This window comes from Castor canadensis, chromosome 16 (assembly GCF_047511655.1).
Source record: "Castor canadensis chromosome 16, mCasCan1.hap1v2, whole genome shotgun sequence".
Classification (NCBI taxonomy): Eukaryota; Metazoa; Chordata; class Mammalia; order Rodentia; family Castoridae; genus Castor; species Castor canadensis.
The window spans coordinates 16,739,793-16,762,227 of record NC_133401.1 but is presented as its reverse complement, the minus strand read 5'-3'; the positions used below and the strand labels follow the sequence as shown (position 1 = coordinate 16,762,227).

The 22,435-nt window shown below is 50.5% G+C and overlaps 2 protein-coding genes across 3 annotated transcripts in view; one reads left to right on the top strand and one right to left on the bottom strand.

The window, feature by feature from the left end:
* Positions 1–2,993: 2,993 nt before the first annotated feature.
* Foxa3 (forkhead box A3) lies at positions 2,994–12,189 on the bottom strand. 2 transcript variants are annotated; one of them, XM_074057656.1, is made up of 2 exons: positions 12,053–12,189; positions 2,994–4,646 (listed from the first exon to the last, which is right to left on the bottom strand). In XM_074057656.1, the coding sequence occupies exon 2, from the start codon at positions 4,614–4,616 to the stop codon at positions 3,666–3,668; it is 951 nt and encodes a 316-aa protein (XP_073913757.1). In that variant the 5' UTR covers positions 4,617–4,646; positions 12,053–12,189; the 3' UTR covers positions 2,994–3,665. The 2 variants fall into 2 exon arrangements, with proteins under 2 accessions (XP_073913757.1, XP_020025098.1); XM_020169509.2 differs by lacking the exon at positions 12,053–12,189 and adding an exon at positions 11,341–11,566.
* A 37-nt stretch (positions 12,190–12,226) lies between these two features.
* The window catches only part of Sympk (symplekin scaffold protein), a 31,389-nt gene continuing 21,180 nt past the window's right edge, over positions 12,227–22,435 (top strand). The window contains exons 1-8 of the mRNA XM_020169504.2: positions 12,227–12,439; positions 15,471–15,594; positions 15,709–15,774; positions 17,131–17,184; positions 17,277–17,350; positions 19,409–19,535; positions 20,543–20,792; positions 22,227–22,397. Coding sequence (XP_020025093.2) covers positions 12,228–12,439; positions 15,471–15,594; positions 15,709–15,774; positions 17,131–17,184; positions 17,277–17,350; positions 19,409–19,535; positions 20,543–20,792; positions 22,227–22,397 — 1,078 coding nt within the window. The 5' untranslated portion in view covers position 12,227. The remainder of the gene's footprint in view (positions 12,440–15,470; positions 15,595–15,708; positions 15,775–17,130; positions 17,185–17,276; positions 17,351–19,408; positions 19,536–20,542; positions 20,793–22,226; positions 22,398–22,435) is intronic.

Genomic DNA, 22,435 nt, shown 5'->3' with positions numbered 1-22,435 from the left:
GTGGCTGTACCACTTGAGTCACGCCCTCATTTTAATTATATATACGTGTATATATGTGTATATCCACTTATATAATGATATATATTATTTTATTATATTATTGTAGAATATAAACGTATACACACACATATAGAGAGAGAGGGGCATTTTCTTGTTATGTAGCCCAGGCTGTCTTTTTTTTGCAGTACTGGGGTTTGAACTCAGGACCTACACCTTGAGTCACTCCACCATCACTTTCACTTTTTTGTGATGGGTTTTTTTCAAGATAAGGTCCCAAGAACTATTTGCCCGGTCTGGCTTCAAACTGTGATCCTCCTGATCTCTGCCTCCCGAGTGGCTAGGATTAAAGCCAGGAGCCTCCTGCACCCAGCTTCAGGCTGTCCTTGAACTCTATCCTCCTGCCTCAGCGTCCCCAGTGCTGAGACTACAGGCATGTACCACCACACCTGGTAGTTATTATTATATACGGCCTTCCAGGGCCAGCAGCCCTGTACCCACAGCAGGGACACACCCTGGTCTCAGTTTCCCATTCAAAGGGTATGGCTATGTCACCCCAGGCCTCCCTGTGTCCCCACAGCTACCCCTCCCATCCCTGATCCCTGGCAACCTCACATCTGTCCATGTGTCCCACGTCTGTCCAACCCTGGTACTTTTCCACGCTGGACACTAGCCGGCTGTCCCTGGGGTGGGGGGTCACACCTGCCCACGCCGGGCCGAGCTGGTGGCCACCAGACACCCTGAAGGATGGCCCCACCCTCCCCTAAGGACCCTACAACAACACCCCGCCCCTCCGGCCACCTGAGGTCCCCACTGGGGCGGCCTGAGGCCCGAGCCTGGGGACAGGAAGCCCCAGGCCTGGCGGCCCTGAAAGCCTCTTTCAGCCTGGGCCTCCTCCTGCCGCCACCGACTCCTGCAGAATAATATTTGGGCTGTTGGCCGGGGGGCGGGGGCCAGATCCGGAGGCCGCCAGGGAGAAGCCAGAAACCGCAGGGCTTCCTGCCTCGGGCCGCCGACTCCACTCCGAGACCCCCAGGCCCGAGGGAGGGGGCGGGTGCTGGGGGAGACTGAGGGCCTTTCTCTCGGCCCAGTTGTTTTTTCCAGGAACCGGGAGGAATTCCCCGGCCTGCCCAGGACAGCCAGGCTGGTGGGACGGCCAGCAAGGCAGGGGGCGGGGGTGACACGCAGCAGCCCGCAAGGCGGGCACAAGGACAGAAATAGAGGGCCTGGCCAGTGAGGTGGCAGGTAGAGGCAGAAACTCAGGGAGCTGGGAGAGGCTGGGAGAGGCTGAGAGAGGCAGGGAGGCCAGAGAAGAGGGACCAGAGATCTAGGTAAAGAGTGCAGGGGACAGACCCCAAGCAAGGAAGAGTCAGAGACCAGAGAGATGGAGACAAAGCTTAGAAAGAAGGAGAGACAGAGAGAGACCATACAAGAGACTGTGAAGAAATTACACAAACATTTCAGAGAAACCAAGAAACAGAAAAAAGGCACAGAGGGTGACAGACAGAATGACACAGAAAGAGGTAACATTAAGAAAAAAGGAGAGAGCAGGGCATGGTAGTACAATCCTGTAATCTCAGCACTTGGGAGGTAGAGACAGGATTGAGAGTTCCAGGCCAGCAGCTTGGCCTACATAGTGGGACCCTGTCTCAAGAAAAAAAAAAAAGGGAGCTGGGAGCTGGTGGCTCACACCTGTAATCTTAGCTACTTGGGAGGCTGAAATAGGGAGGATCCAGGTTCAAGAGACCCCCATCTCCAAAATAACCACAGCAAAATAGACTGGAGGTGTGGCTCAATCGGTAGAGTGCCTGCTTTTCAAGTGTGAAGCCCCAAATTCAAACCCCAGTTTTACCCTTCCCTCCCAAAAAATTACAAGTTTGAGACCGATTCAGGATACATAGGGAGACTATCTCAAACAAGAAGCCTCCCAAGCAGCTTGGATTGCAGGCTCGAAGCCCTGGGACCCAGTTCCTACTTTTGTCATGAACCTTCAACATGACACTATGGATTAGTCATTTGGCCCATTTGATTAAAGGTAAAACAGGCTTGGAGAGGTGAAAAGAGGTTACACACACACAGTGTTTTCCTTTTTTTCTTTTTTTGCGGTACTGGGGTTTGAATTTAGGGCCTCATGCTTGCTAGGTAGGTGCTCTAGCACTTGAGACACAACACTATCCCTTCCACCACCACCATTTAGATGAAAACAGGGTCTTACTGTGTAGCCCAGGCTGACCTTGAACTCACTATACTCTTAACTCAGCCTCCTGAGTGCTGGGATTACAGGTGTGCAAAACCACACCTGCCTCCATGCTTTCTCTTAAAGACATAAGATGACTCCCAGAGATGCACATAAAATGCACAATGACAGGCAGACTTCCAACACGGTTGTCATCACACACACACAGACAGACACACCCTTGGAGGCAGTGGGCAGTACATGATAGGCAGGTGCTCTACCACTTGAGCCACTCTACCAGCCCTTTTTTTTTTTTTTTTGTGAAGGGTTTTTTGAGATAGGGTCTCAAGAACTTTTTGCTGGAGCCGGTTTTGAACCACGATCCTCCTGATCTTGGCCTCCTGAGTAGCTAAGATGACAGGAGTGAGCCACCGGCACCTGGCTTTGATAAACTCTTAACACACACACACACACACACACACACACCATCTCTACTCCTCCAATTAACTCATTTATTCTTTTTCTGCCTCTCCACCTTAGCCCCTAAAACTCTAGCCTCAAAGCTAGAGGTGTATGTCTGCAAAGTGGGGGTTGGGAGATGGCCTTGGTCACCACAGAGCCACCTCCCCCTGCTGCCCTGGCTGCACCACTGCGGGGGCTGCTATCTATGAACAAACTGTCCTTGGGGTCAGGGACAGCAAAGAGCCAAAGGTCAGGTCGATGCCTCCCCCAGCCCTTCCCCCAGAGGCAGCCAACTCTTGGGGGCAGGAGGGAGAGGGGACAGCTCACAGAGGGCCCGGCAAGGAAAAGACACATCCAGTAAGAGGTGGAAACGGTGCTTTTAATGTTCAAACACAGCCAGGATTCCGCACCCCAGGTAAGTTAACGTCAGTAGAAATCCCCACACCCTGAACTGCAATTCCTCGTTTCTCCTGGAGCTGGGTGGGGGATGGACTGCAGAGAAAACCAGAGGGTCTTCTCACCTCGACCCCTCACCCACCCCCCACCAAAGACATGGCCACAACATGGCCAACACAGAGCTATGGTGCACAGTGGCACACCAATCATGTCACACCACCATACAATGGCCAAAAAAGATGTCAGGTAGGATGGTGGACAACTTGGCACCTATTGTGCCAAGAAGTCCACCAAGAAAAGAAGTGATCATAGCACTCCGTGGGTCAAAGATGTCATTCAAGGGTCAATCAAGAAGACGCCCAGAACAGGACCCAAAGAGCCAATCAAGATGTCAGCCCAGATGGCAATTAACAAAGCCCCCAGTGAATCAAACAACAGCATCAATCAATGGTACCCCTTGGGCCCACCAAGATGCCCATGGTGGATCTCACAGCACCCAATGGGTCCTCACAGTAAGAGAGCACCCAAGATGTTGCCCGATGGCTGTCAGTGTCATTGAAAGGATCAGGTCCCAAGAGTCTGACGGTGTGAGCCACAGCCAAAACCCACCACCACGTTCCCACTCACTCCCCTGCTAGGATGCATTGAGCACCGAGCGGGAATAGAGGCCCTGGTAGTACACCCCAGCCTCCCCACTGTCAGCCCCATAGCCCCCAAACCCCACGTCCAGTTTGGGAGGTGCTGGTGTCTGTTCTGACATCAGATTGTTGATGGAGAAAGGGTGGTTGAAGTTGTAGGGCGCATCCAGCTTCAATTCCCCAGGAATCTCCAGGCCCGTGAAATAGGGTGTAGAGGAAGTGGGGGAGCCACAGTCCAGCGCCCCAACCTCTTCTCCACCCTGGGCCTCTGGCTCAGGGGGTGGAGGCTGGGGCTGGAGCGGTGATGTGACCGTGGCAACAGAGGTGGTGGTTGAGGTGACCAATCCTGTGCTGTTCCTAGCAGCAGAGGCCTCACTGTTCCCCTTCTTCACTTTGTCCTCCAGCTTGAAGCGCTTCTGGCGACGAAGGTAGCAGCCATTCTCAAACATGTTCCCAGAGCTGGGGTGCAGAGCCCAGTAGGAACCCTTGCCTGGCTTGTCTGGGGAACGTGCCACCTTGACAAAACAGTCATTGAAGGACAGCGAGTGGCGGATGGAGTTTTGCCAGCGCTGCTGGTTCTCCCGGTAATAAGGGAAGAGGTCCATGATCCACTGGTAAATCTCACTCAAGGTCAGCATCTTGCCTGGTGCCTGCTGGATGGCCATGGTGATGAGAGAGATATAAGAATACGGTGGCTTGGCATGGGCCAGGGGCCGCCTGTACCCCTTGGCCATCTCCTTCCCATGCAGTCCCGGCCCTGGACCCCCAAACCCTGAGCTGCTGCCTCCACCGCTGCTGGGACCCAGGCCTGGGAAGGTAGGCCCCAGGGGTGCAGCTGGGGCTGGGGGCGCCAGGGGTCCTGAGGGCAGTGGTGACGCAGGGAGCCCCCCAGGAGAGTAGGGAGAGCCCAGAGGGTTCAAGGTCATGTAGGAGTTGAGAGGGGCCATGGTTGGCACTGGGGTTACTGGAGAGTAGACCTGAAAAGAGAGCAAGGGAGAGAGAAGGATTAGTGGGTGACCACTGTGTGGGTCAACCAGGGATCACAGGCCCATACAGTATGTCTGTCTTGCCTCCTCTCCGAATCCCTTCCATCATTACAAATCTCCTTTCTCGTTTTTGTTTTGCTGTACTAGGGTTTCAACTCAGGGCCTCATGCTTGCTAGACAGGCGCTCTACCATCTGAGCAACTCTGCCAGCTCTTTTTTGTGGTGGGTTTTTTGAGATAGGGTCTCCCAAACTATTTGCCTGCTCTGGCTTCAAACCGCAATCCTCCTGATCTCACCCTCCTGAGTAGCTAGGATTACAGGTATGAGCCACCAGCACCTGGCCTTGTTTTGTTTTTCAGACAGGGCCTCATTATGTAAGCCAGGCTGGTCTGGAACTTGTGATTCTCCTGCCTCAGCCTCCTGAGTTCTGGGATTACAGGCATGCCCCATCACACTAGGCAGTATGAGCTATGTATACCTCGCCCTGCTCACCGTTACCTCTCTCTCAGAAGACAGCTGTCTCTCAAAATCTATTGCACCTCCCTGCAAGACCCACTCTGTGCTGCACCCTCCCACTTCCCCATGCTCCCATACACTCAAGGGCGTTCTTGAAAGTATTTCTTAAAGTGATCTGGAACACCCTGGAGACTCCTTGAAGCCTTTTTGGATTAAAACCTTTTTCAGGTGGGCATGGTGGGGCATGCCTATGATCCCATGAGTTCAAGACCAGCTTAGGCTACTCAGTGAGACTCTGTCGAAAAAAAATTTTTTTTCAAAATCATACTAAGATAACATTAGCCTTGTTTGCTCTCATAAATGGAGTGGAGTTTTCCAGAAGCTTCCTGGCATGTTATATTGCAACAGACCAAAGGTGGAAGCAGCTATGAGACTCTAGCTGTCTGGTGTCCAGTCAGACTCGACTTGCAAAAATGGAAACATGGCCACTCTTCTCACTAAATTCTGGGTTTTTTTTTGTTTTTGTTTTTGAGATAGGGTCTCACTATGTAGCCCAGGCTGACCTCAAATTCATTCATGATCTTCCTGCCTCAGCCTCCAAAACTAAATTTTTGAAATATAATTATTTTAATAAAAACACACTAGTTGCCAGGCACTGGTGGCTCATGTCTGTAATCCCAGCTACTTGGGATCCAGAGATTGGGAGGATCTTGGTTTGAGGCAGCCTGGGTTAACAGTTCATGAGATCCCATCTCCAAAATAACCAGAGCAAAAATGGACTGGAGGTGTGGCTCAAGTAGCAGAGTGCCTGTGAAGCCCTGAGTTCAAACCCCAGTCCCACCAAAAACAGACAACAAACAAAAACGATGCTAGTTATACTACAAATAATTTTTTACATTCAAGTATTTTTTAAATTCTACTTTTTTTTTGTGGTACTGGGACTTGAATTCAGGACCTTCACCTTGAGCCACTCCACCAGCCTTTTTTTGTGAAGGGTTTTTCAAGATGGGGGGTCTCTCGGAACTATTTGTCTGGGCTGGCTTTGAACTGTGATCCTCCAGATCTCTGCCTCCTGAGAAGCTAGGATGACAGGTATGAGCCACCAGTGCCTCACAAGTTTTACTTCTGAATGCAATAAATGTCAGTAGACATCAAGCCACACCCATAGAAACTGGGATCTTCAATAATTTTTAATAACGTAAAAGAGGTCCTGAGACCAAAAAATAACTGAGAAGTCGATTTTTTTTTTTTTCAGACAGGGTGTTACTATGATCAGTTGAGAAACTGACTTACCTAATAAACTCACTTTGTAAGTAGTTAATACAGATCTCTAATAATCTCTAATCACCATGTGCAGCTGTCTAGCAATCTTTTAGGTTATAAAATCATTGTTTTGTGGTTTGGGTTGTTTTTGTGGATTTGGGATTTTTTTTTTTTTTTTGGTAGTATGGGGTTTGAACTCAGGGCCTCTGACTTGTTAGGCAGGCGCTTTATCACCTGAGCCACACCCCCGGCCCTTGTTTTTCTTTTTTTATTGAGACTGGGTCTTGCTATGTTTCCCAGGCTGGCCTTGAACTCGTGCGATCAGGCAATCCTCCTGCCTCAGCCCCATGAGTAGCTGGGACTGTAGCACATATTAGGGTGCCCAGTTTAAAAATTGCTGTTTTTACACTTGCTCTTAGCCAAAAGGCCAGGAAGCAACAACAACAACAAAAAAATCTGTTTTTGCCAGGTGCCAGTGGCTCACACCTGTAATCCTAGCTTCTCAGAAGGCAGAGATCAGGAGGCAGAGATCAGAAGGATTGTGGTTGGAGGCCAGCCCCTGCAAATAGTTCATGAGACCTTATCTCAAAAAATACCCAACACACACACACACACACACACACACACACACACACACACACACTCAAAGCTGGCAGAGTGGCTCAAGTGGTAGAGCACCTGCCTAGCAAGTATGAGGCCCTGAGTCAAAACTCCAGTACTGCCCCTCCCAAAAACATGAAAAAGAAAAACATCAGCTTTTATAAATCAAAAAATGTGATCAGAAATCACACCTCTAATCCCAGCTACTCAGGAGGCAGAGACTGGGAGGACAGCAATTTGAGGTCAGCCCCAGGGAAGTTAGAGAGACCCCATCTCAACAAAAAAGAGCTGGCATGGATGCATGCATCTGTGATCCTAGCTACACAGGAGGTGTAAGTATGAAGATTAGGTCCAGGCCAGCCTGGGCAAAAAACTTGAGATCCTACCTAAAAAATAACTACGGCAAAAAGGGCTGGGGGTGTGGCTCATGTGTAGAGAACCTGACTAGCGAGTGTGAGGCCCTGGGTTCAAACCACAGTTCGGCCAAAAAAAAAAAAGTTCATATGGGAAAAAAGTGGACTCGATAAAGCATGAAGACATTGTTGTGCTCTCAAAATCACTTTCTTGTACATTCTCCATCCATTCTCCACCTATTTATAAGCCACGTACTCTGCGTCAGGTTTATTACCATTATTACTGATTTTTTTCTTTTCTGTGGTACTGGGGTTTGAACTCAGGGCCTTCACTTTGAGCCACTCCACCAGCCCTGTTTTTGTGAAGGGTTTTTTCGAGATAGGGTCTCAGGAACTATTTGCCTAGGCTGGCTTTGAACCACGATCCTCCTGACCTCTGCTTCTTAAGTAGCTAGGATTACAGGCGTGAGCCCCCAGTGCCTGGCACTACTGCTTATTATTCTTTGTAAGACCCCGGGGATGGAACCCAGGCCCTCGTGCATGCTAGGCAAGTGCTCTACTGCCGAGTCACACCCAAGCCTGGGAGGTGCTCTTATGAGCCCATTTTACAGTCGAGCAAACTGAAGACCCAGAGAGGTTTTCCGGGATTCTAAATCCTGGAAATGGAGCTCTAGATCCCTGTCCCGGATCATGCTATAAAAGCGGTGCCCAAGACAAGCTCTCCTCATGGCGCTCACAGTCTAGGGGGGAAGAATATGGAGGAGAACATACAGCACCGTCTTCCCGCCTCTCTTGCTCAGTCCTCCATCCGGCTCTGCCTGCCCTCCCCCCTCCCCCAGCTGGGGTCTCAGCACTGGGGATGCCTTGGCTGTGGGTCAGGGAATGCCCTCTTGGTCTCTGCCCCTCTAAGTGTCTGCTGGTCCCAAGGCCCAGAAAGAAAAGCAACCTGCCAGGGACGCTTAGGGAACCGGGGACAGGTGGCAACTAACCCCAGATCTGACTTGTACCACACAGGAAAACACTTGAGTTCCTTCACCGGCCTCTACACGTTGTCTTTCTGTCTTTCCTCCTAGAATCTATGTTGGCCGTTTGTCTCTGTCCATCTGTCCCTGTCACAGTGCCTCTGTACTCCTCCCCTTCCAGGTCTTACCTCCCCACCTTTCTACCCCCTTCTCCCTCATGGTCTTTCTCTCGTTCTCCTCACCCAGCTCCTTCCTTTTTCCTTCCCCCAGTCTCGGTAGCACCCCACCCCCCTTCTCCCCCTCCCCTCCTCCACCCCCTCCCCTGCAGCGCATCTATTTAGCTCCCTTCCCTCAGCATCTCCATCTCTGCATAGTTTCACATTGAACTTGGAGCCACATTTGTACCCAGTCTTCTCCCTGGTTGGCTGTTTCTGCCTCTCCCCAGAATAAAGAGAAGACAGGGAAAGTGACAGACTCAGGGGGAGCCACAGAGTTTCTAAATCCCTCTGCACCCACCCCACTCCTGCAACACAAGCAGCTCTCTGGGACCCCAGGGCTCTCCTTTTCTGTCTCCCCACCCACCCGGAAGTCCTCCTTGAGGTCTGACCTCAAACACTCCAGCTGTTCTAATCCACCCTAGGTTTTCCCACGCCCCATGGCTGGGATGAACCCCTGGTATCCGGGTCTGAACCGGATCTCCCCCCATAGGGCGGGGCTGAGATTGGGGGGGAAGCCCTCAGGGGACCTGCACCCCCACCCAGGAGGCTGGAATTTCTCAGCTTTTATTTCCTTATTGTCTCTGGAGAAGGGTGTGACAGGGAGCAGAGGGAGGCTGTGAGAAGCCAGAGCCAACTTTCTGGTCTCAGATCCAACCTGAGGACCCCAGCACTCTTCAGGGCTTCAGCGTTCCCAGCTCTAAAATAGGGGAGCAGCCAGGTGCCAGTGGCTCACGCCTGTAATCCCAGCTACTCAGGAGGCAGAAATCAGGAGGATTGGAGTTCGAAGCCAGCCCAGGTAGATGGGTCACAGAGACCCTATCTCAAAAAAAAAAAAAAAACCAAAACCCACAAAAAGGCCTGGCAGAGTGGCTCAAGCACTAGAGTGCCTGTCTAGCAAGTGTGAGGCCCTGAGTTCAAACTCCAGTGCCACCAAAAAAACAATAAAATAGGGGAGCAAGTGGACCAGTTGATTTGGAGGAACCTGGGTCAGTGGGAGCAGCTCCGATTGATCACAACCCAAGTTCCCTCCAGGGAGGCAGTCACAGGGTGTCAACACACCCTAGCAGAAGCATTTGGTGCACAAGAAGTGGTTTGGTTCTCAGGTGCTGGTGCAGTACAAGTGTTTATCTCACCATTGTTCTGACACAAGAAGGAGAGGCGGGCTCACCTGATTGGAAGGCTAGGGAGAGGGAAACCCTCAGACAGTAACTGCAAACCACTTCCAACCCTCTCTCCAAAACATACCCTTTCAGAGTGGATCATCATAGGTGATCTGACAGTTTCCACACAAATTGTCCCTAAACTCTGTTCACACTGTACCCAAAACATTGACTCTTCCCATCTAGACCCCCACAATTTTCTTAAGATGTGTCTCAGAAACAATGATTTGTAGTTGGTCCCCTTAAATCCTGTGCTCAGTCTCTGAGCTCTCCAGGGGTCCAGTTGGTATCCCCCACTAGCTGGGAGTCTCCACTTCCCACCCTGGTCTTTGCATTCCCCCCTTCCCTCCAACACTTCACCTCCTCCTCTCCAACACTCTTAATTCCTTCCCCAGTTGGGCTGTGCCCCTACCCCAGACTCTCCAGGGCACCTTGCCACCCCTGCCCTCAGCACACGCCTGTAATCCCAGTAGGCAGAGGCAGGAAGATAGCAAGTTCCAGGTCAGCCTGCGCTACATAGTGAGATCCTGTCTCAAAAAAACAAAAAAGAACAAAACAAAAACCCAGGACCCCTGCTCCACTCTGACACCCAATCATCAGATCATGATTCTTTGCAGTGCCCTGGCATTCCAGCCTCACACCCCCATCTCAAAACCACAGTCCCCTTCCAGGTTAGGAATCCAAGAATCTAAACCCCCTCCCAAGCCCACCTCCCCAACATCACACTGATTACAGAGTGAATGAGCAAAGGGGTTCTAGAAGCAAGAAGAGAGGGAGTTAGATCTGGGGAAGGACTTTCTGTCCCGGAGGTGAAGGAATTAGGATTTGTCCTGTGCCTGGCCCCTCACTGGGAGAAGCCTTGTCTGAGGTGAGGCTGGATCAGGATTTTAGCAATGGCTGTCGGTTGCTGGATGGGGGAGTGAGGAGGTACACAAGCGGAAACCCTCCAGCCTATGACTTGGGGAGTCTCTCCCTGCTGAGGGTCCCAGTAGGGATGAGGGTAAAAGATCAACTCCATCCATAAAAACTGATGCTCACATCTCTTGCTTCCAGGTCCCCAAGGCTGACACCATCTGGGTGGCCATATATCTAAGCCACCTGTTATCTCAGCCTCCCCAAAGAAAATCCATCTCTTACCCCTTCACCGCCACTTCCGAACTTATCTTAAGTCTTCAGTTGATCCTTAATCCTGAACCCCAATTTTGATTTCCACCCCAGGCAAACCCCCATCTTTACCATTGTGCTCTGGCCCTAACTCAGACCTCCCTTAATGACGACCCCCTCCCCCTTCTCTCAGTCCCTATCTTCCCTCTCCACTCTGAACCCTATTTCCTGAAATCTTCACGTTCTGTCCCCTGCCTGCCCTGTTGCTCTGATTGTTACCTTCCCGCTTGTTCATTTTAATCCCTCAGATTTTAGGGTTCCAACACTCTGGTCCTTACCTTTAAGGTATGACCTGACCCTTGCTTAAATTTTCCTTCCCTGTAAGCCATCGCTTCCCAAGCCTTGTCCCTGGTCCCTGACTCCCACACCTGGTCGCCCTGTCCCCAGTTCCCCAGCTAGATGCCTTGGCTCCTATTTGAACCCATAGCTCGATCCCTCCCCCCATATAAACTCACAGCCCAATACCTGCCCCCCACTTCCCGCTCCCCCATCCCCGAGGCCACACACACCTCGCCCGCCTCCGGGTAGTAGCTCCATTCGGCCAGGTCATGGGCCTCCATCTTCACCGAGCCCAGCATCCCCCGGGCCTGCGCCCCCACCCGCCCCGGCTCCGGCCCTCGCCCCGGGGGAACCGAGGGCTTGCTTGAATCTCTTGGCGGGCACGGCGCGAGTTCCGACCCGCGCCCGCCCGTCCGTCCGTCCGTCCCGCCGCCCGGGGTCCCGCTGTCCCAGGCACCTCGGGAGGCGGCCACGCTTTATAGCCGGGACACCCCCGCCCTCGCCCGCCCCGGGCTCCCCGCCCGCCTCCCCGAGGGCGGCGCGCTCGGACTGGGGCGCCCCCTGCGGGATCGCGAGGGACCTGGATAAAAAGTGACGGGCTGTAGGGGACAGACATTAGGGAAACGAAGACCCCCACCGAGGGCAGAACTCGAGGGTCCTTCTGCCACAGAGATTTCATCGTCTCCACCTGGGAGGGCAAAAAGCCAAAGCCCAACATGTCTGCCGCGAAGAAGATTGGTTCAGAATGGTATGGACACAGAGGGGTGCCTAGAGGTCACTATAAGGACCGATCAGAGACGCTTAAAACCACATTCTCTTTAGACGGACACGAAGACCAGAGGCTTACGACGGCTGAAAATGCTTCAGACTGTGTTTAGGGTCAGGAGCAGAGGTGGGAAGGCTCAAGGCCTCTGCTTAGATCATTCTAGGACAACAGATCACCTGCAAGATCCAGGAGCTTCACCCACGGCACTTTCCGCGCTGACGCTAGCGAGCCGTCCAGGGACTCCGGACCTAGGTGAACTACATTTCCCAGGAGTCTCTCTTCCCACTTCCGCTCGGTGCCTCTAACGAGGACTACATTTCACAGAAGACGTGGCGCTAGAAAAATCCGGAAATGGAGGCAACCTCGGCGGCGGCCTGGGGAAGGCGGAAGGCCGCCAGCGAGGCACGCGATAGGGGAGGGCAGCGGTGGGGACTCCATTTCCCGGCTGTCCTAGGATCACAGCGCGTGCGCAGTGTCACGGCGGCAGGCGAAAGATGGCGGTGGCGGCGTCTGCGAAGAGGCGCTGCTGAGGGGGCGCGAGGGGGACGGAGGCCAGAGTCGCGGTGAGCGGGAGATGGCGTGAGGACGCGGGGCTAAGGGAGGAGGGGCCTAAACAGGCCGAGGCACGAGCTGGGGGAGTGCCGGAGTGAGGAGGGGGAGCCGCGGTTTCGGGGTTCCGGTTTGTTCCCCTGCTCAGGTCCCTTCCTTGGCTCCCTAGTTCCCTCGGGGTAAAGTTCCAACGTGGCCCCGCTGGCGCGTCGGCCCCGAAGGCCTCGCCTGTCCTCATCCTGCGTCTTTGCTAGAACTCTACTTAGCACAGCTGCACAGGCCTTTCGGTTCCCAAAACTCGCCATGCGCCTTCCCGCTTCAGGGGTTTTGCACAGGCTGGCCCCAGCCCGCAATGCCCTGTTACCCATTCGGCCTGGCTAACTCCCCATTCATCCTTCGGGTCTCGGCATCGACGTCACTTCCTCTGCAAATCCTTCTTTCCCGCCCTCCATCCCGAAATCCGCCTGCTAAATGCTCTCATAGGTCCCGGTGCCTTTCCTTCTTATCACGTGTGATCTGATTTGTTATTAGAGCTTTATTGGTGTGCTATGATTATATCTGTGACATGAGCTCCATGTCGCACTGGGTATGTGTCTTCACTATTACTGTGTTCCCAGCTTGGCACTCATCACACTGGAAATGCCCAGTTAGAAGTTCGTTGAATGAATGAAAAACACTCCTAGGGCCACACTTTGGGGGTAACAAGGGAGTGATCATTCTCCCAGGTGGGAATGAGGCAGTCCACTCCTCCACTACGCTGGGAAGGAGGGGAAACTGATATTTTTCCTAATAGCAAAAGACTTCCTGGGCTGGGGGCGTGGCTCAAGTCATGGAGCACAAGACCCTGAGTTTAAATCCCGGTACTGCCAAAAAAAAAAAAAAAAAGGTAATACATAAACATATGTCAGTAAAAGCATCATTAAAAAAAAAAAAGACTTCAAATATCTCCAGTATTCTTTGCAGGAAGACTGGCTGAAAACCTAGAATACACTCACATAAAAAGAAAGGAGCACAGCACTGGTGGCTCACGCCTGTAATCCTAGCTACCAGAGAGGCAGAAATTAGGAGGATCGTGGTTTGAAGCCAGCCCTGGCAAACAATTGGAGAGACCCTATCTGGAAAATACCCATCACAAAAAGGTGGCACACACACACACACACACACACACACCCTGTTGTTTTTCCAAGTATCCTAGAGCCAAAGGGCAGAAATACTGAGCCCAGTGATTAGGGAGTCCCAGAGAAATCGCTTGCTGCCCTCTGGTCATTCTGTGTGTTCATCACAGATGTTGCATGTGTCGGCTGACAAGGACATCCCTGAGATCTGCCGAACTGTTTCTACTGTTTGCTTCCTTTTCTGCTTTTCAGTTTACCCTTTCAGGTTTTTTCTTTTTCAACATATACATGTGATGTCTTTTTTTTTTTTGGTGGTACTGGAGATTGAGCCCAGGCCGTGCCCATGCTAGGCAAGTGCTCTGCCATTTGTATTTTTGTTTTCGAGACAGAGTCTTGCTCAAGATCCTCTTGCCTCCACCCTCCTGAGATTACAGGTGTGAACCCCCGGGCTGGCAGAGTGCTCAAGTGGTAGAGTGCCTGCCTAGCAAGTGTAAGGCCCAGAGTTCAAACCCCGGGCCCACCCAAAACAAAAACAAACAGATAAAAGGGATGCTCCACCATGCCTGGCTCATACTTCTTTCTTTTCTTAAAAGGGAGTATACATGGGGCTGGTGGAGTGCCTCAAATGGTACAGAGCCTGCCTAGCAAATGTGGAGCCCTGAGTTCAAACCCCCGTGCTGCAAAAAAAAAAAAAAAGAATTTGATATAGATGTACATAGTAGACATTGTCTTCCACTCTGCTGGTTTTTATGTAATATATTCATTTTCTGTTATGTGTACAGATCTTCCTCATTCCTTTTTGCTGTTGTTTTTTGAGATGGTCTTGCTATGGATCCCATGCTGGTCTGTAACTTGAGGTCTTCCTGCCTCAGTCTCCCAAGTTCTGGTATTACAGGCATGCACAGCCATGCCTGGCTCCTCTCATTCCTTTAACAGCTGCATACGTTTTGTTGTAGTTTTTGTTTGTTTGTATTTGGCGGCACTTGGTTTGAACTAAGGCCTCACACTTGCTAAGCAGGCAGTCTTACCACTTGAACCACTCCGACAGCCCTGTTTTGAGACGGCGTTTTTTGAGATAATGTCTTGAGAACTATTTGCCCAGGCTGGCTTCAAACCTCGATCCTCCTGATCTCTGCCTTCTGAGTAGCTAGGATTACAGGAATGAGCTACAGGGTGCCTGGGGCTCTTGTTGCATTTTTGTGAGATAAGGTCTCACTATGTAGCCTAGACTGGCCTTGAACTCAGGATCCTTCTGCCTCAGCCTCTTGAGTACTGTATCTGCAGTTGTGCACCACTATGCCCTGCTACGTAGTCTTTTATTATATGGATGTGTCATAGTTTTTCCACCATTCTCCCTGGTTTGCTTCTGATGTTTGCTAATTAAGAATAATGCTGCAATTAAAGGCCTTCTGCACAAATCCCTTCTTAATTTTGCTGGTGTGACTTTATGATAGATGCATAGAAGTCTGCCTCCCTCCCTTTTCAAAAGTTCCATGATATTCCAGAGAACGTCTGAGATGTGATGTATTGCAACAGGCTTTTTCTGACAGAGTAAGCATCTGCTCTGTGCAGGGCCTGGTGACTGTAGTTCCTCTGCTCTTTTAGAACATTTGCTCTGGTGTCTTGTTCAGGGTCCAACCCAGCTGGATAGACAGGAAGCCCAGAGGCCAGTGAGGTGGCCTCTGTATGTCCTTTTGATCATTGCTCAGCAGGCGTTTGTGGTCAGCCTGCTGTATATGAAGGACTGGAGGTGAGGCTGAGGGTTCTGCCTTTGCCCTGGGACTGTCTTCTGCATCAGATGTGGACATAAGCCAGGGAGAGGGGCAGAGACACCCCGGCTGGGAAGGACGGCTGAGTTCTTTGTGGGTATTGAGGTGGCAGTCCACCCTACCCACCCATAAGTGGGATACTGATCCCCCTTCTTTTTCAGGGGGATCCTTATGGCAGCCATGGCAAGCAGCAGTGGGGACAGTGTCACCCGCCGGAGCGTGGCATCACAGTTTTTCACACAAGAGGAAGGGCCAGGCATCGATGGCATGACCACCTCAGAGAGGGTGAGCGTGGTGAGGAGGGCTGGGAGTGGGGAAGTAGCAGAAACCTGAGAGAGCTGTGGGGGACAATCATGGCTGGCGAGGCTCACTCCATCACTTGGTCTCCTCTCTTTCCAGGTGGTGGATCTCCTGAACCAGGCAGCACTGATCACCAATGACTCAAAGATCACAGTGCTCAAACAGGTGAGGGCAGGGGCATCCTGGGCTAAGAGTACAGGCACCCACACTTTGCACAAGTGTGTACTTCCAAGGGAGCTCAGTGCCATATAGCTGTGCTTGTTCAGTCCTCCCCAGAACTCCATGAGGGGGAACCCCCAACTCTCTGCACCAGGAAGTAAGCCTTAGGATTTAGAGTGAGCCCAAGGCCACTTTGCGAGCAGCCGGCTGAATTCTGGATTCTGACTCTCCAGCCTCTGCCCTCATCTTTGCACGTCCTCTGCCAGGGTCCAGTCGGGTGAGGAAGACATGCCTGCCACCAGACAGTGATGACCCAGAGTGGCATGACTGGCAGGGAGAAATCCAGAGGGCTGTAGGAGCCCAGAGGGGCTCCTGATCTTGTTTCAGGATGGGTCGGGGAGATCAAGGAGGCTTTCTGGAGGAGGGGACATCTGAGCCAAGCCATAGGGAGTGAGGGAAAAGGAGGCATACCAAGCAAAAGGCAGAAGATCTCAAGTAGAGGGCACAGAAGCGCACAAAGGCAGAGAGAGGGTGAGGAGTTGGGAGCTGGGGGTTCACAACAAGAGGCAGTCGGAGTTCAGAGTTCAAAGACTGGGGATCAGGCTGCCTAGGTGAGAGTCCAGTTCTTTTTGTGTGTGTGTTTGTGTGTGTGTGTGTGTGTGTGTGTGTGTGTGTGTGTGTGTGTGAGAGAGAGAGAGAGAGAGAGAGAGAGAGAGAGAGAGAGATACAAACTCTCTACTGCTTGAACCTTGCTCTTGGTGAAAACTCCAGTTCTGCTACTTGCTCATTGTGTGGCACTGGGGAGCTAACTCCACTTCTGCAGTAGGGTGTGTGCTGACAGCACGGTTGTGAAGACTATCTACAACCTACATCTGGAGGTGTAGCCATGACAGCTTACAGGAGGATGTCTGTGGGGAGGTCTCACTCCACAGAGCCTGCAGGTACAAGGGCCTCAGGTACAGATGGGTCTCACTATTGTGAGGCACTTTCTGAATGGGGCAGTGTGAAGTAGGAGAATCAGTGGACAGGTGAAAGGAGGCCAAAGCTCAGGAAGGTAGGAGCTGCGAGCATTCCCTCCTCTTCCTGTGTACCACTGCCTCGCAGGACCGCACCTTGTGGGTCTCACTGAAGCCCCACATCAGCCTGCAAATTGATGTTTCCGTTCTCATTTAACAGAATAGCCAATTGAGGCTCAGAGAGGAATCTAGTACCCAGGACCAAGGTAGGGAATGGCAGAGCCAGGAAGTGAGCGGAGTCTCTGCTGTCCAGCCCCATGCTCTTTTCCACTGAGCTCCGGTCTGCATTAGTTGGCTCCTGATTTGGTATGTTTTTTCCCCCTCCTCACCCCAATTCTCCTTCCAGGTCCAGGAGCTGATCATCAACAAAGACCCCACACTCCTGGACAATTTCCTAGATGTGAGTGTCCAGCAGAGCAGAGAAGGGCCTGGGTGTAGGGATAAAGGCATGATCCTGGTGTGGCCTGACTGCTTTCTCTCTGACACTGGCAGGAGATCATCGCTTTCCAAGCAGACAAGTCCATCGAAGTGCGAAAGTTTGTCATCGGCTTCATCGAGGAGGCATGGTATGGGTTGGTACTGGGAGCCCCTGGGAGCCACCCCCATGGCATTAGCCTCTTTCATGCACACCTGCTCCCCAGGAAGTACCTAACAAGATCGAAACCCTGGGGTATCTGGGATTCCTTGACTTCTCCACACTTCACCTCTACTTCATCAGGAGGGACTGTCAGCCCTATTTCAGGATATGTACAGCGGCTGACCAGCCACTTCCACACCACCATTCCCTTTTGCCCGAATGGCCTTACTGGCTTCCTCTCTGGCTCCCGCTCAGCTCTTTTTTTTTTTTTTTGTGGGACTGGGGTTTGAACTCAACTTTGCACTTGCAGAGCATTTTCCCTTACATGAAATTCTTATAATATTAGTTGTCTTTTCAGTTTTATTTATTTTTGGCAGCACTGCAGTTTGAACTTGGCTTTGTGCTTGCAAAGTGGGCACTCCCCACCACTTGAACCACTCTTCTAGTCCATTTTGCATTGGTTATTTTGGAGATGGGGTCTCTTGACCTGTTTGCCTCAAATTGTGATCCTCCTGATCTCCACACCATGTAGCTAGGATTTAAGCTGTGAGTCTCTGGTGCCTGGCTCCTACTTTGTTATTGACCTTCACCGTGACCCTATGGATTAATCATTTGACCCTCTTTTTTTTTTTTTTTTTTCCTTCAGTACTGGAGTTTGAATTCGCGGCCTGTACCTTGAGGAGCTGCTCCATTAGCCATTTTTGTGATGGGTTTTTTCAAGATAAGGTTTTGCAAACTGTTTGTCCAGCTGGCTCGAACTGTGATCCTTTTGTAACAAGGATTACAGGCACGAGCCACTGGTGCCCAGATCATTTGAGCCTTTGAGTTGAAGATAAAACTAAGGCCTGGAGATGTGAAAAGAGGTTACACGAGCTAGGATTTTATCCTATGACTATGATGCCAGGGCTCCAATCGCCATCCTCCCCACTTTACTAGGAAAATTTGTGATAAATTTTCTGAGTTCACAAAATATCCATTTGTTTAGTAAATCTGTACTATGAGCTGCTATGTTTTAGGCATTTGTGTCCAGCTGAAGGGATATAGCAGTAAATAAAAATAGATACTGACCAGGTATGGTGGCATGGTGGCAGGAGGATCAAAGCCAGCCTGGGCTAAGTTAGTGACATCCTGTCTCAAAAACAAACAAAAAATATAAATGAAAGTGCTGGGACTGTGGGTCAAGTGGTGGCACTTGCCTAGCAATATGTGGCTGATGTGATTCAATTTAATTCCAGATTGTAATACATGCTGTGAAAATCCTATTTTCATGCTAAACTTTAGTGGTTGGCCTTAAATTTCTTTATTCATTGACCAAACATTTCTTGGAGACCGTTTCATTCTTTTTTTTTGGTAATACTGGGGTTTTAACTCAGAGCTTCACACTTGCTAGTCAGGTGCTCTTACTATTTGAGCCACTCCACCAACCTTTTTTTGTGATGGGTTTTTTTCGAGATAGGGTCGTGAACTATTTGCCTGAAGCTGCCTTTGAACCTCAATCCTCCTGAGTAGCTAGGATTACAGAGTGAGCCGCCTGCACCCGGCTGGAAACCATTTCACCCTTCCTTGCTGGTATTCAGCATTAGGAAAGGGTCCCCACTTTCAGAGCCCTCAGACCTAAGTAAACAAAACTGGTGGCTACTTGTGACAAAGTGGTTTCAAGTGGCATTTATGGTCACAGTCATGTCTGTTGACTGCTTCCTACATGTCAGTTCTAAGAACTCATGCAGTTTGTACAACCCAGGTACTGTTACTATTATTCTAAATAAGGTGAAGTCAGTGGCCCAAATTCATTGGCACTATTGCTGCTTAGGTGAATAGCGCAGCCCTGACAGGGCAAAGGAATGGGGGTCCCCATACCGGACCAGAGCTATCCATGTTTCCCAGCTTCCAGATATGCTGGCAAACAAGACAGTTGCATTTCCTGCTGCCACTTCCATTCCGGTTCTCTGAGACATGGGTCCTGAGATCCCCTTTCCACCTGGACCCCAGGTTCCCACCACTAGCCCTAAAGGCACCTTGACCTTGCCTTTTCTCCTCTATCTCCCAGCAAGCGAGACATTGAGTTGCTGCTGAAACTGATTGCCAACCTCAACATGCTCCTGAGGGATGAGAATGTGAACGTGGTGAAGAAGGCCATCCTCACCATGACCCAGCTCTACAAGGTGGCCCTGCAGGTGAGGGCTCCTTTCACCCAGGCTTTCCATAAGCGCAGGGCTCCCTGCAGACTCGTCTGTGCAGGGAGGATCAGGGCATGCTGTTTGTGGCAAGATGTGCTGTTGATCATGGGAACAGACAACAAGGGGGTTTACTGCCTCCACTCATTGACTCAACAAATATTCCCCAAGTATCTCCTCTGTGCCCAGCCTGATGCTGTGATGCCAGGAATACAGCCCTGGCCAGGATGCACTGGATCCTGCCTTCATGGTGCTCAGGTGCTGGCAGTGCAGTGAACCACAAGAAGGTGGCACAGTGGCTCACACCTGTAATCCTAGCTACTGGAGAAGCAGAGATCAGGAGGGTCACTGTTTGAGGTCAGCCTGGGCAAAAAGTTCATGAGACCCCCATCTCAATCAATAAAAGCTGGGTATGGCGGTAAGCACCTGTTATCCCAGCTACAGAGAGGCTTAGTAAATAGGAGGGAGAATCACCACCCAGGCCAGCCTTGGCATAAATACAAGACCCTATCTGAAAAATAACCAAAGCAAAAAAGGACTTGTTATGGCTCAAGTGGTAGAGTGCCTGACTAGCAAGCACAAGGCTGTGGGTTCAACCCCAGTACTACCAAAAAAAAAAAAAAAGAAAGAAAGAAAAGGATTGATTATGGCCTGTGGTATAACAAGGACGCACGATAGTGTAGTGTTCGCTGGTAGTGAAATGAACAAAGCCATTTCATCACCAGCATCTTGTGAGGTCAGCGTCGTGAGCTTTGTCTTAAGATTTGGAACTTTATCACTGGGTTTTCAATGTTTGTGAGCCCCATCGATGGAGGGCCAGACCTGTCAGCTTGGGTCCTGTTCTAGCATTACTCAGCGCTGAGCTGGGGGCATAACTGGAACTCAGCTAACTGTTAACCACATGACTGTCCTCATCGTCATTGTGGGTCTCCATGGTGGTAGAGGTGCTAGTGATTGATGTGCTGGTCTCTACCTCTTTGTCTCTTTCATCCCCGGTCCTCTGGCAGTGGATGGTGAAGTCACGGGTCATCAATGATCTCCAGGAGGCCTGCTGGGACATGGTATCAGCCATGGCTGGGGACATCATCCTGCTGTTGGACTCTGACAATGATGGGATCCGCACACATGCCATCAAGTTTGTAGAGGGTCTCATTGTCACCCTGTCACCCCGCATGGCTGACTCAGAGATACCCCGGCGGCAGGAGCACGACATCAGCCTGGACCGCATCCCTCGTGACCACCCCTATATCCAGTATAGTGAGTGCTGCTCATCACCTGCCAGGATCTGTTGGGTGGTTTTGTGTGCACTGTGCCACATCCCTCATCCCTCCCTTTTGCATTTCCTGGTAAGGTATAGAGCAGAGGTTAAAAGCCTTGGTACTTTATTATTATTATCGTTACTAATTTGGTAGTACTAGGGTTTGAACTCAGGGCCTCACGCTTGCTAATCAGGTGCTCTACCACTTGAGCCATTCCTCCAGCCTTTTTTTGTTAAGGGTTTTTCAAAATAGGGTCTCATGAACTATTTGCCCAGGACTGGCTTCAAAACTGATCCTCCTGATCTCTGCCTCCCAAGTAGCATTTGTGTGCTTTTTTTGCTTACAAAAACAAGACTTTGCTTTGTATTTTCAGCTGAAAATCATTAGAATGTAGTGGCTTGTGTCTGAATCTCAGTTCTCACCATTGGGCAAGTGATACTTCTTTCTCTGAGCCTGTTTCCTCATTGCAAAATCAGGGATCGTTCTTATGTTGCCTACTTTAGGGTGTAGGTATGAACATTTGTTGAAATAATATGGCTGGCATTGTATAGCTTTTTTTTTGTTTGTTTATTTGTTTGAGACAGGGTCTCACTATGTAGCCCATGCTAGCCTTGAACTCAAGACCCTCCTACCTCAGCCTCCTGAGTGCTGCTGAGATTATAAGAATGAACTGCCACACCTGACAGTTTTACCTGTTGTTATGTATCATTTAACAACCTCTTTTAAGCAATGTTAGTGACATCTTTTATTATTGAAGTCATGTTCAGTTGCTACACAGTATTCTGTAGCAGAGTAATACCACTTTCTTTTTGGTTGCTGTTAGTGTGAAGTTTTGGGGGGATTATTTTGTTTATTTTGTTTTGTTTTAAGACAGGGTTTAGTTATATAGGCTAGCCTTACCTCAAACTTGCTATGTTACCCAGGATGGCCTTAAACTTGTAACCCTCCTGCTTCAGTCTCCCTAGTGCTAGGATTACAGATGTGTACCACCATGCCAGCTAGATCATGTTCTGTTAAACATTCTGTGTTGATAATCAGAATAATTAAGTTGTATTTTATTTACTGTTTCAAATATTTACAGAATATTTGACCATGAGGTCTGGATCAAGGACAATGGTGTTACAAGTGGCACTGAGTTCTCTGTTGATATGTGTGTATGTGTGTTTTTGTATTCAAAGTTTGGCATCAGCATAGTTTATAATGTCAGTAACTTTTGCTATTAGAAGCCTATGCTTTGAATGTCCTCAGAATTTAATTTTAATGCTCATTAATGGTTTCATAGGACTCATCAAATACTAAATTTTCTGTTTTCCAGTCATTCACAAATGCCTGATTGCCAGGGCCCCGCCTTCCTTTAAGCCAGAAAAGCTGCTCTCTGCATAGGCCTGAGAGAAAGGACCCCACTGATTGGTTCCCTCTCCTCCCTCTTTAGATGTGCTGTGGGAAGAAGGCAAGGCGGCCTTGGAGCAGCTGCTCAAGTTCATGGTGCACCCTGCCATCTCCTCCATCAACCTGACCACGGCGCTGGGCTCCCTTGCCAATATTGCCCGCCAGAGACCTATGTTCATGTCTGAGGTGATCCAGGCCTACGAAACACTGCACGGTAGGTTGAGCCCTTCCCTGCCCTTCTCCACTGGCTGG

Bases quoted from the DNA above. Each gene is read 5' to 3' on its own strand.
- Foxa3 (XM_020169509.2), bottom strand. From the start codon at position 11,409: ATGCTGGGCTCGGTGAAGATGGAGGCCCATGACCTGGCCGAATGGAGC. The intron at 4,647-11,340 runs GTGTGTGTGGCC...CTCTCTTTTCAG, and splicing joins ACTACCCGGAGGCGGGCGAG to GTCTACTCTCCAGTAACCCC.